Source organism: Patiria miniata, unplaced genomic scaffold (genome assembly GCF_015706575.1).
Source record: "Patiria miniata isolate m_02_andy unplaced genomic scaffold, ASM1570657v1 HiC_scaffold_5, whole genome shotgun sequence".
Classification (NCBI taxonomy): domain Eukaryota; kingdom Metazoa; phylum Echinodermata; class Asteroidea; order Valvatida; family Asterinidae; genus Patiria; species Patiria miniata.
The window spans coordinates 5472456-5486522 of record NW_024037072.1 but is presented as its reverse complement, the minus strand read 5'-3'; the positions used below and the strand labels follow the sequence as shown (position 1 = coordinate 5486522).

General features: G+C 38.3%; 1 protein-coding gene across 4 annotated transcripts in view; it reads right to left on the bottom strand.

Moving 5' to 3' along the window:
- The window catches only part of LOC119740717 (ubiquitin carboxyl-terminal hydrolase 8-like), a 41064-nt gene that overhangs the window by 13452 nt on the left and 13545 nt on the right, over nt 1–14067 (bottom strand). For 3 of the 4 annotated variants that reach the window (XM_038216099.1, XM_038216100.1, XM_038216101.1), the window contains exons 7-16: nt 12398–12560; nt 11056–11203; nt 10003–10769; nt 8907–9549; nt 8274–8463; nt 6522–6615; nt 6051–6181; nt 4337–4553; nt 3676–3912; nt 3037–3179 (exon numbers count right to left, since the gene is read on the bottom strand). In XM_038216099.1, the coding sequence (XP_038072027.1) occupies nt 3037–3179; nt 3676–3912; nt 4337–4553; nt 6051–6181; nt 6522–6615; nt 8274–8463; nt 8907–9549; nt 10003–10769; nt 11056–11203; nt 12398–12560 (2733 nt within the window). The remainder of the gene's footprint in view (nt 1–3036; nt 3180–3675; nt 3913–4336; nt 4554–6050; nt 6182–6521; nt 6616–8273; nt 8464–8906; nt 9550–10002; nt 10770–11055; nt 11204–12397; nt 12561–14067) is intronic. The other variant, XM_038216102.1, reaches the window with a different exon arrangement.

Sequence of the window (14067 nt, the reverse complement as noted above, 5' to 3'; positions counted from 1 at the left end):
ATTTCTACAGAAAACTTGCAAATGGAGAAACTGTAAAGAGAGACTGGCTGATTTACTCCCTTTCAACTGCCAGAGTGTATTGTTATGTCTGCAAGTTGTTTTCAATGACAGCACCATCTGAACACCAATTTCAAACTGGTTTTGATGACTGGAAAAATGCACACACCAGAATTAAATTCCACGAACAATCCAAGGATCACATGAGCGCATTTCGAACCTCTTCACACTACAAAAATCTTCTAGGATCGAGCGGGGTTACCCTTCCGTGGTGATACTGAAATCCTTGGCTGCCCTAGAAAAGGAAACTACCTCGGCTGTCCAGAATTGTTAGCGGAGTTCGACCCTTTTCTATCCGAGCATCTCTGTAGACATGGAAATCCTGGCAAAGGCAACATCTCATTTATCTTTCCTCGACTACACTGTATATGCAACAAATTTATTGAAATACTGGCAGCAAAGGTAGTATCCGAGATTGTGTCTGAAATCAAAGATGCCAAATATTATGGAATCAGTATTGATTCTACACCCGACATTGCTCATATTAACCAGCTAGCTGTAGTGTTCCGATTTTGCACGCCGGGATGGAACTGTGACTGAGAGATTCTTGCACTTCATACTAATAGAGCAGCATGACGGCAAATACCTCTTTGACATTTGCAAGAGACATTCCACTCTCACGGAATACGCATTGACAACTGCCGATCACAAGCCTACGACAATGCAAGTGACATGAGTGGAGCGTATTCTGGAGTTCAGGCGAGATTTCGAGAAGTTAACAGTCTGACCAAATGGGTACCTTGTGCTGCCCATAGCTTGAATTTGGTGGGCTCGGCCGCGGACGAAAGTTGCCTGGAAGCGGTGAACTTTTTCAGAATCTTGCAGTCCACATATACCTTCCTGTCTGCATCACCAAAGCGATGGTCCTTTTTTGTTGGGAAACATAAAAAAAAGGAGTCATCTTGTACAGAGTGTTTCAGAAACCAGGTGGTCTGCATGGAGTGATGCAATAAGAGCCTTGTCCGCCAATTACATGTATGGTAAAATTCACAAGACACTCAATGATATCGCACATGAACAGTGATCGACAAACACAAAGCAAAGGACATCAGCTCAAGTGAGTACTGAGAAGTAACACAACAAAATCGGGTGAGAAAAACTTCTTCAGAGAATCAGGCGAAGACACCACAGAAAGCCTAAGTGCGAGGGAAAGATTCCGCTTGCAGACATTCATTCCCATAGTGGACTGTCTCATTGTTGAGATGAAAAAACGACGAGCTGCCACTCTCAATGACGGGTTTGGCTTCCTCACGGACAGAAATCTGACAAGTGATGCAGCAGCAAGCCATGCTCAGCAACTGGTAGAACACTTCTCATGTGATCTTGAAAAAGCGTTTGTAGACGAGTTTGTTTTGTATTTGAACATGCACAAAGACAAAACCTCAGCCTCTGCAATGTTGAAGGCACAAATCGAGGAAAAGCTTGTCTCAAGCTTCCCAAATGTAAATGTTGCCTTGAGGATTTACCTGTCAATTTTCGGCACAAGTTGCGAAGGGGAACGCTCATTCTCAAAACTGAAAAGACTCAAGAACTGCCTATGATCAACCATGGACCAAAAACGTCTGACATCACTTGGGCTTCTGTCTATAGAAAGTGATCTGCTGCAGCTGCTCTATTTCGACGAGGTCATCAAAGACTTTGCAGGTCAGAAATGTCGGAAAGTAAACCTCCACTGAGTTGATTGCGGCCAACATGTTCGGTAAGTTCCCTCAATAAACCACATACCATCCAGTTTTAATTCACATAACTTTAAAAAGGTGATTTTATTTTGGCAAACTGTATCAGGAATTTGGTAATTCTATTATTTTACCCACCTGACGCAGATTAGCTGCATGTGTACTACATGTAGGTATAACATTTACATAATGTTTGTCGTTCTGAAGCACGCGGCACGCGAGCCAGCGGGCATAATAGAGTTATATTACCAATGCAAGGTGCGGTTTGTTTTACTGATACCTAGGGCGGACTAGGGCCTACGAAACACTAGTGCCTAGGGCCTATGAAACACTTAATCCAGGCCTGGCTACATAGGGACATTACATGTAATATGGTACATGTACATTCATTTGGTTTAAAACCATATCACAAACAAACAAAAAACAACTACAATGTATGCATTTATAATGTATGTACATGGAACTATGCAACTAACAGCATGGAAGATGTTAAAAAAAAAAAAAGGTAAAAAAAAAAAACCCTATACAAGGTGCCAACAATAATCAAACAGGAGTAAATAGAAAACAAGACTTTATGTTTGTGGACAAATTAACACATGGCTGTTTCAACATTTTGTTAATGCATGTTCAAATCATGTTATAGACTGGGGGGGGGGGGGGGGCTATGAAATCATCCCCCGAAGTTTTTTTGATGAGAAAATGATATGCGGATTTTGAGGTATTTTCCGAATGTCCAAACACCTAAAATGAACTTAATAGTACTAAACAATGGAGAAACAAATTAAAGTACAAAAGCTTGAAAAATGTTAGCCCGAGTATATACATACTGATATACATCTTTATCCTGAAGAGCACCCCCCCCCTTTCATATTTCCATGGCCGGGCAATTTGCAATTTTAGGATTTTGGTCATCCCCCATCCCCCCCACTCAACGGCACAGATTTACGCCACTGACTGCAAGGGTTGGGAAGAGACCAACGTACAAATTATTTACATTTGTTTTGATTCATTTTGCTTTAACATATAGTCTGATGCTTTTGAAATAAAAAAAAAAGCCACTGGAACTCAGGGAAATCGGTGGTATTCTCAATAATACAGGCTGGTTCAGAACGGAGAAATAATAACAGAATTCCGCTTTTTTTTGGGGGGGGGGGTTTGGTGTTTTCAACATATTCAGTTACGCAAGGTTCTTTTGTTCTGGTCTGAGGGTTAATGTACAAATGAGTATTGGAAAATCATTAGTAATTATTGTCAGCCACATACTTTCTTGTAATAAATGAACATTTTGACTATGGATGCATACCTCTTGAGATGTATTAGAAGGATACGGGGTAGCTTCCAGATGAGGATGACCTTAGCAGAATCCCTGTTGGTTTTACATCGGGAACAGTAAATAGCATTGTCTCCACTCAATTTTTCCTCTGTTGAGAATTTCTTGAGACATTGCTGTAAAATGAGAAACAAGATTCTTCCTAATCAACAAATTCTGAGGATCAGCTTCAATGTGGGATGATCTCAAAGCACAGAAAGCTAGTCAATTTCAAATGGATGATGATTGACATAATTTTCAATATTTAACATCTTCAAAGATTCAGTTTTATATGCAAGATACATGTACATTTATAAATTCCTAAGACAGTTTACCAATTCCTATTGGTCGAGAGCCCATCACATGGCCGGTCTAAATGCTTTTCCTGTGTCACATGAAATTTGGACTCCTATGAAATCTGGTCCTTTTTACCCTTTTATTAGTTGAACATTCACAATCCTCGCATAAGCATACACAATACTACCAATGAGTCAGTATTTCATTGTCCTAAATTCACACTACACTGACACAGCTTATTCCCTCTGCATTTTCCTCTAAATTTTGAATAATCTAACAACATGCATGTACAAGTTGTCAAAAAATGAAGTGTTACATTTTTCAAATGGACGCTACCTGTAATGTGCATCGGCTTGACGAAGGAAGAGGCAGTGACAAGTACATGAATGCCTCAAACTTGACAGATTTGTGACCACATGACAAGCAGCAGACTGTTGATTTAAACTGGCCTTGGAACAATGTAACAATGATGGACTGGTTGAGTCGGTTGTGATATGTCCAGGATATTTCAGCAGCTGTCTGGTCAGGATACTTCTCTAATTCTTCCTCTTTAATGTACTCTCGCTTCTTAACCTTGGGCACATAAAAAGAAACTTAAAAGTGAATCCTTGACCTACATGTACTGACCTTAGCTTTAAATACAGGAACTGGGCACTGTGCCTTATATTGAAATCTGACAATGGGAGCTTTAAGTTTATCAATTCTACATTTTCAGGACTGATATCAAACAGTGCAGGCACTTTGTTGGTTAATACACTGGGAAGTGACATGATATCATGAACTAAAACAATAATATCAGAGTATCCCCCCAAAAAACGACAAAAAAGCAAAATTTGGTGGTTACCTGACCTAACGTGGTGTTAATTTTTGACACTGTTTTACAAAACCAATCAAATTTTTGCCTTTTTTATCCACAGTGGCAACCTATATTTTTGTCACCATTTGCCAATCCAAAAGCGATTACACAATTGTTCCTTTAATGAAATATGTTTCAAACCTGATTGAGATCTTCATGTAATCCATCCAGTAGAAATAAGAGAAATTCCTGTGAGTCATGGTGGTGACCGATGTTCTTTCGAAACTCAGGAACATACTTGGTGACGGTGTCACGGAGGTCTAGTGGTGAGATGGATCGATACTGACCTGACCAAATAGCCTTGATCACTACAGCAAATTCCTGCGCCACATTACCCCCACGACCAAGTGGATTTTGCCTGATAATGAAAGTAATATTTCAATGCATTAGTCCTCCAAGCAGGCCTCAACCAAAAAGCTCTAGAAAACAGTAGATATGGACTCTACCAAAACCAAGAACCTGATTTTATTTGAAAAGGATGTATTCTATAAGATTAAGTTACAGTGGCACCATGTAACAAACCTCCTTTTGTAAATATTGAGGGTCTGAAAAGAACTGAGGAAACTCAATGTTTCGGACAGTATGCTCTGCCCGCCACAAAAACAGATTTGTCACAGGATGCAATGGTAAGCTTCACCATGCAAATCTTCAAAGCTTATCTGATGTATTCTATGTTTACAGATCTCCATTTTGAAACTTTTTGCAAGACTGAATGACAAAAAATTTATATTTAACTATTCAAATGAACCGTGACAAAAGCATTCCTATGGAATTGTTCATACCCTGTTGATTTTCACCCTACGGTACCATTACAGATTCATGGCTTCTGACATGCACCTTTATAATAATAATTTGGGGCTAATCATCCTTATTGGCAGCTGAGAAGCTGACTTGCTGGACGTTCCAGCAGATGGGAGTTCCGGCGTGGGAGCATTGTTGTTCTTTTATCCCTTTTTTTTAAAGCCTTCACTTGTGGGTATCTTTTTTTCTAAAGATTTCACTTGTGGGGTACCGTTCCCTTTGTTCGGGTACCCCACAAGTACCTCTGGTGTGTACTGTCATACCGGGATACGGACATACAGAATTTAGAACTGGTAAGTGTCCCCAAAAACTTTGTTTAGGCAACAAAGTAATTACCAATAATGGATCACTGGGGAGACATTCCCATAGACTTGTGCACAAAGTTTCTTCCAACTTTAATGACCCCTAACTCCAATTTTACCTTATCCTACTGCCACAAATTTTGAGGTTTTTTTTTTAGTAATTGTACCACGAGCAATCGATCTAGCCTATTTGCAACAATGACATTTTGCCTCTAAATACAGGCCGAGGCATTAGGGAGACATTGAAATGTCTCACAAATTCCACATGACTCTAAAGTGTCTCCTAAAGGTCATATTAGAGTATTTATACCTCGCTATACCAAGATCACAGCACTTAACACTGAACAGGGGGAAAAAACAAACAGGGGTAAGATGACAAAACGACTAACAAAACAATCAATCCAGAAGAAGAAAAAAATCAGGCAGTTCAAAAAAACTCTGGGAAAAGGAGGGTCTTGAAAGAATGTTTGAAAACAGAAAGTTCTTTTGTAGGCCCCTGTTTTTTTTTGTAGTTTAGTCACTTTAGTTTCAAGGAATCTTCTGTTAAAAGTCCACCCTAGATGCTTTTACTTTATAGAATAACAGCACAGAGTTGACAGAAGACCCCCTCCAAATGTAACGTGAGTTACCATGGAATTGCCCATATGTAATTGACCTTCCGTGAAACAGCTCACAACAAATATAGCAACCAGTTTGGTCTCTCATGCTCATGCAATATGTCTACAATACTTTTTACTGTAGATGAAACTTACCTATTGATATCAGGAACATACTTGTCAGTGATGAAGTAGTAAGTTAGCGGTGTTGAATTGCTTAAGCACTGGACTACCGAGTTCATGAAGCATGTGTTTCCAAGGTTACGTAAGCCAGTTAGCGATCGTCCCTGTGTAGATAATGCGAATATGCATCAAAATGACAATGTAGTATTCGTCCCCAAAATGTTTACAAAATGTGACTCCTTTTGGGTATTCAAATATTTTTACTCCACAAAACTTTAGCAGAAAGATATGGGTACGCATGAACATATTGCTAAAATCCTGGTTGGTTTGCTGAATTAACGCACTGTTCTGTACAATCTAGCAATAAAGGCCACACAAGCATCTCTTATTTGGGTCTTAACTCATTTCTCACTTCAATTCAATCTTTCTTACATTCAAAAGGATTAGTTTTCTTGAGATATGAATCTATAATTCTGGAATAAAACTGATTGCGATGTAACTTACTTGGTTACCATAGACTGGATTGAGGTTGCGTGCCCGTGTGACAGATGGCAGTATTTTAGGTTGTGCTGACTGTACTATTGAAGAAGATGGCATCCTGGTACAAGTACAATGGAACACAACTCTGGGATATCACCTTAATATGAGCTAATCATATTAGCAATTAGTTATTAAAAGCTGAACCCTACAATTTCTGGCCTACAATCTGCATGAAAGGATGGGAATGCCAACTTAAAAGAAAACATGCAGGAAAAGTTCTCTTGTTTTCAAATTGAAAAATGTACTACAATGCATCCACTCAAAGCAGTCAATCAAATTCAATAAAATGATTCTTAGAGAAATTTCCTTTCCAGTGATCGGTAACCATTGAAACTGTTGTCATTTAGACAAAATTACCAGCAAAGGTACCCCTCTCTTTGTTAAAAGAAAATTCCAGTTGACCAAATTTAAAATTCTTTCTGTGCAATGTGTTTTACTATAGGGAGTGGGCGTGTATGTTCATGCATGCGCATCCAAAATGTATCAACGATGTCCGTCCATTAGGGAAAGCGGGAATCTCACTTTTTGTAGTTCTAATGAAAATGCAAAATGCAACCATGGTGATGTCAGGCCCCATAGTTATTAAGACAAGCAACATTTGCTTCCAAAAGCAAGTCAGACTGGTTGAGTGTGATGTTTTACAGCAAAAAGTGACATGACTCAAAACTGAAATAAAAAACAATTTTTGAAATGCCCATCCCTTCGTGAAAATGGTAACGTCACATTCCTAGTTTGTGAGATCAGCAAAGCACATGAAGTAAAGAAACAGTTGAATTATTTATAATCATTGCACTTTTTTCCAACATTAATCTTCACTCACAACATGCACCTTTTAATAAAGTTAATACAATGTACAATATTGACTCAATGTACATGGGCTCTGTGTATTAACTTAAATAAATAGACACTAATTAATCAAACAGCACTAAATTTGCTGCTCCATGGAAACATTTTCCATCAGTTCATTTGAGAATCATTACCTATCAATTACATGTATATCAAGTGCCCAATATTATTTTCACAATTTATACTTGTGCATACAGCCATTGCTATTTTGTGGTTTTTGACACACAAGGGGGCATGCAATGATTTTTTCCTAGGAACGCATTTTGTGCAACTTCCACTTCTCTTAAATGTATGAACCTATTTGACATCCCTTTTTGGTTAATTTTATTGGAATGTGCAACTTTTTAAACAATTAAACAAAAGTCCATGCTTTTCCCTGACAACTGAGGGCACTGTTGCTTTGATGTCTTTTCAAGAAAACACTGTTCAGTTTAAGGGTTTTCTGTTCACACTGTAAACCAAACATTTGCTCATTGAACACATTTGTCAGAAAGGGCTGCTTATTAGCTGACTGCAATGAAATGACTCAACAACGAATCACAAAAGAAGAGAAAATAAGACAGCAAAACATGCCAAATTCCAGCAACTTTTTGTGCTGAAATAGCTATAACATTGAGGTTTCTGCCCGGAATTACATCACAATTTTTGCTCATGAATAAGTAAATTGGCATAAGCATAAAAAACCAAAAAAAACTTCGAAATGGCAAAACAGAAATTGAAAAAAGGTTAAATGGAACACAAAGGCGCATTTTCGAGAATTGTATTAAAAGAATTACAATGCATGTTCCTTTACATTTTTGTGCAGCTGAAGAAAATGAACTTGATGAAATCCCCATCCTGTACATTTGTATAGTTGTATAAACAAGTTACCTTTGTATTGGCTTGTTAGCTCTGTTAACAGATGGAATTCGAGGTATCTCCTCCTGTTCATTAATGACCATCTGTGCAACATTTGGTGATGAAAATGATCTCTTCAAGTTGGATTGAGGAGCCTCTGATGAGTCCGACTTCAAGCGAGTCTTGGTGGTAGAAGACGGAGTTGAAGTCTTTGACGGAGATCCTGATACATGTAATAGAGGGGTATCTATGTGCCAATATCATACTGTATGGAAATTCCTTCAAAACATGTTTTAACATATTTGACCTTGTACTACATCATGTCACAGTTGGAAAAAACTGAACTTCCTTAAGTGAACTCGTCATACCTTTGCATTATAAGGATTGTCAATTTTGTACAATTCCGCAACCAAAACAATTTATTTCAGGCCCAGAATTTTGAATTTACATTTTCACTGTTGTGCAAAATAATACTTAAATTGTAGAGATTTAGACGTTTTTGAAGACTACTTTAATCATAAAAGAATGAAGGCCAATTGAACTATTCTGAATTCAGTTGCAAGAAAATGGTATTGTTACACTTATGTCAATGCAGTGCACCTTTCAACAGTATCTTTTAACAGTTACCTGAAGTTTCCATCTTTTGAAAGTGTAAACCATATATACCTGATCCTCTGGTGTCAAGCCGTTGTTCAGAAGATACTGTTGTAACAGGCCTTGTAGATGATGCAGTAGCTGTTGTTGCTGCTCCCCCTGGTCCAATAGTAGGAGGACTCCAGTGAGTAGTCCCTGTATTATGATCTATGTAATAATACTTGTTGCTGGTAAGATGAAGCTTCTTCTCCCAGCCAGCAGGTAATGTTGAAGTAGTACCAGTGCTTGATATCTGCATAGTATTGGATGGCGTTGAGATGGGAACTGATGGGGCAGACATAGAAGTGACTGGTGTAGATGAGGCATGTTGTTGATGCTTATTAACTGGTTGTGCTGGCTTTCTTGTATCTTCACGTGAGGTTTTGTGATTACCTATCTCCTCTTGTAATTGAGGCTCTGAACCTCCTTCTTCTGGAGAATCTAAAGTTTTTGTCGTTAGCTTAGGCAAAGCTTCATCCTGCAGTTTGACATCTTGTTTGACACCTTGGTTTGCACTCAACCGTAGTGGTTTTGCATCACATCCTCCATCAGCTTCTTTCTTCTCACTTCCTTCCTTCTGCAATCGATGCTGTTCATCTTCAGCAACTGTTTCTTTGCTCTGTTTTTGTTGACGTTGTGCCTCCAGCTCCTGTTGCATACGTTTCAGTGCTGCTATCTGTGGTTCAAAAACAAAAATTCTGAGTCAACGCACAAAAACAATGCAAAATACTGATTAATAAGAGAAAGTTTTGTCATAAGATGTGAAATGCCATACTGGAATGTCAGAGAGCACATTATATAGTCACTTACTGCTACAATGACCACTATATTGTGGAACAGGCATTGTACAAATGCCATGTCTTCCCTGAATTATTACATCCATTACAAACAGACATCTGTCCTCAGCAGTTTCTCTTTTAATTAATCTTTTACAGCTAAATGTATTGTACTCGTCTTTAAAACCACTGGAAACAAAAAGACAACTAAATCACCAGATGTATTTGGCATCAAATAAGGCCGGGATTTACTGTTGAAATGTGCACATTATGACAAATGCAAAGGCAAAAGAAAAATGTCATTTAATATTGGGTATAGTTTACTCGTGATGAATTATGCATATTTATAATACCTTTTCTTCGAGTTGTTTTTCGATATGTGCCTTTTCGAGGCGTAGCTGTTTGTTTTCTGTTTTCATCTTTTCCTGTCTCATTTTCTCTAGCTCCAACTTAGCCTGTTGCTCTTGGATTCGATGTTCTCTTTGCATCCTTGCTATCTCTCCTTCACCTCCTGTTTTCTCTTCCTTATCTGCTATGTCCACCTGCCTGACTTCTTTCATCAGATTCTGGTTGCCTATTGCACTCTCTTTCTTAGAATTACTCTCACCAGCTATTACTTCAATATTTCCATTCTCTTTACCTGCAATTTTAGTCTTATCGTCTTGTACCAATGGCTTCAGAGATCGATTAGGAATCACTGGCTTTTCATTAGACAATTGAGGGGATTCAGCATCTGGGACTGAAGGCACACTTATTTTTGATCTGTAGCCGTGTTCCTCTTTATTTGAACTCAGAGAAACCTTGGCTGCTACTTCCATGGTGTTATCTTCATTCATTGAGATTGCTGAAGGAATGTTCGTTGGATATGAGTTTGCATTTAGTTGTTTGGGCTTGCTGGATCTATTGACAGTGGGGGTACTTTTGAAAGAACTGACAGCAGAAGAAGCAGGGGATAATACAGAACTGGTTGCGGAGTTGACATCATTGCCAGATAGTGCTGTCTGCTCATTACGACCAACAGAAATGGATGGCTTTGCCGCAGGTCCATTTTGAATAGGTGGGCTTGGTTTGGTCTCAGGCTTTGGCTGATCATCTTCAAGAGATGGATAGTCAAAATCCACTGTGGACAAAAAAATTAAAGTCATGACACCTGTCTCTAGTAGCTGGACAAAATATAATTTGTACATGCCATCATTGTATGTCAGTGAGTGTGTGTGCATACATACATGGTTCCTTAACCGAGGAACAGAGAGGAACAATATTGTCAATGGACTCCATACACAAGGTGAGGCAAAGCCTCATCTTATAAAAAGAAATTACTTCTACTCCGGAAGAAAGTTTTCATGTGACATAAAATACCAATGAGAAAGTAAGACCCAAGCATATGCTAAGCATATGCTACCTACACAAGTGCAAACTTGTTGAAGAGGCACTATCCACCGGTGGCCTGGTCACATGGGGATTGGTGGTAAACATAGGATATCGCAACAACCAACTTCCAAATCCTCCATCCAGCACAACAGGCTCCATTTTCAAAGTTATTGTTGAATCCCACTGTCAAAGGAAAATAACAGGAAGGTTCGGTTAATTGTTAAATTTCTGACATGTGAAAGAATTAATGCATTGGAATTGATCTTGTCTTGAGCTCAGTAATTGACCAATTATCTTGTGGTTTGCACGAAACTTGCACAACCTTTTTATTTTTTAAAAATAAATAATGAAAAATGCACATTTTCATCTCAAGGAAATATTTTGGAGTTTCTAAAATATACTACTTCAACCTTTGATAAGAAACTTAAAATTGGTTAAACTCATCATGTTTTTTTTGACAACAGTAAAAAGAAGTCACAATACAATGAGTTACAAGTTACATTGTGTCTGTTCCATTGTGTCTGTGTAACATATCAACTCTTCCATTCAAAAACACTTTTTACTGTATAACAAAGAAACAAGACCTTAATAAAGAGAGAATACGTGTAATTCAAAGATACACGTACATGTACATTCAAGCAAATGTGATTTACCCTGAAAAGTCAACTTTAAAATTTCCATTTTCACAATTGTATATATTGAAACGTTGGAGAGAAACTCCACCAACTCTTTGCTTAATATCAGTGTCAATGAATGAAACAGGCGTTGATACTGTATCGTGCTCAAAATACACTCATACTGCAACACACTTTCAAAACAAATTTTGATTTGTGAAATGGTGTACTGCATGCATCGCAGCATTCATCTGTATCTGTATCATATGGTCAGCAAAGCATCCCGGGGGAAACATCACACCAACTTGTTGTGCATCTCATGTGGGACTACGCCAAAATTATATCACCTAAAATTTATTCTTTTACATGACCCAAATGTTTGCTAATGTGCTTCAGGGTAAACAGGTAAAGACATTGGAAAGAATGCTGCATCCTGACGCCATTTTTTATTTCATCATATATTACCGGTATCTCACTGAAGGTCAGTCACTGCAGTAATATTGAAAATACATGAATCTTGGAATGAGAAACATTTGAGGGGCCTCAACAACGCCACTTAATAGAGACACTGTGACAGTGTTGCAGGCTCCTGATACAAGCTATGATGTCCCAATGCAATTGACTCTCCACAGGATTTGTACACAGCCAAAAAAGTGGTGCCTGGATACTACTTTCTTTCCAAGACATGTTGCTTAAGCTACAATTAACTAAGTTAAGATGTGTTTGGTGAAATTGTTTTAGGGCTTTTGAATTATCTCTTTACCTTGCTGAGAGCATCTTTCAAGCTTGCCAATGTGGAACCCTTTGTCAGGTCTCCAGCTGTACTATTCCAATCGAGCATCACAATACAATCAACACTACCTCGCATGTTCCACATCTCCTTGACTGCAGATGAAAGGCCCTTAGCAATCAGAGTTACAGTGGTTCTAAAGAATATACAAAACCGTTCAGCTTATGAAAGGGTGATCAATGTTTAAAACATGGCTGACAATAAAAGGCTTATCTGATTACACAGGACAAGTAATTCGTTCCTGTGGGCAAATTTGATCAAACTGCATTCCTACAGACAAGTACCTTTTTCTTTAATAATGCAACTTTTCCACATACCTGGGAAAAAAGGCATATACAGTATTACATTTTAAAACATCCTTATTTCATGGAACCAAAGGCTATGATTTTGTGTACAATTTAAAATGGAGAATTAATGCCTACAAGTGCATGCAGTACACAGGTTGAAAAATAGCCCGACCCCAAAATAACAGCAGACTTTACAGTGGCTGTTTGTATATGTTTTTAAGCCAGGCTCAAAATAGTTGGTAAATCACCGCAACTTAAAAAATAGATTTGTCGGGCGTTCTCTTGAATACCGCAATTTAAACAAAGCAACTTGTGTACCTACAAAACAAAGCTGTGAAATTACAATGATCATTCTACAATGATCACAATAACTCAGTGTACAAATGGTTTGAGGGTGGACGGTCGATACTCGCCGAGGTATTGGGGACAAACTAGTCGATAAACTAGTTCACAAACTAGTCGATAAACTAGATCACAAACTAGTCGATAAACTAGTTCACAAACTAGTCGATAAACTAGTTCACAAACTAGTCGATAAACTAGTTCACAAACTAGTTGACAAACTAGTTCCCGAGGCAAATCTGAGGAACTTACTTTGTCAACTTTCAATACCAAGCGGAGATAATATCGACTGTCCACCCGAAATAAACCATGTTATATTTGTTTTACTATACCTCGTACATATTCACCTGCTGATTTTTGTTGTTGTTGCAGTAAGCACCTAAAACAAAATCTTCGGAGAAACTTGTCCAGCTCACCAAAATAATATTATTGCTCAACTTCACCATTTCAATTTGTTTCCATTACAATGACTACAGTTGTAAGTGTGTGAGTGTATTTATTGTCCAAAAAATATTCTCCAGTTCGACATCATTGAGCTCGGGAAAACTAATGTATAACGTACTGTCCAACCATCTCTTCATGTGTAGCTCGCTTGGGTGATGTTCACGCGTGCGTACTATACCCATGCGACAGTTCCACAATTGCTTTGTGAAGCGCATGCATAGTAGACTGTCGTACGGGTAACCTGAGCAACAGTCTACGACGCATGCGCATTTACCCTGTGCGTGAATCCTCGAGCACCCGCTTGGTAAACAGCAAAAATAACATCTGGCATGTGATAGTGAATTGCCCAGTGACAGTTTGGCTCTGGATCATGAATATGTATGAGGTATAGTAATATAATATAGCCAGTTGCTATACTGTAACTTAGGCCACCTAAAATGACTGTGCAATGTATGTAATACATTGCTGCATAAGTCGTAGGCTCATGCAACTTGAAACTTTTGTGTCATAACTGAAATGTTGCACAATGTGAAGTGTTGCACAACGTGAAATGATTTACTTTATTAAATT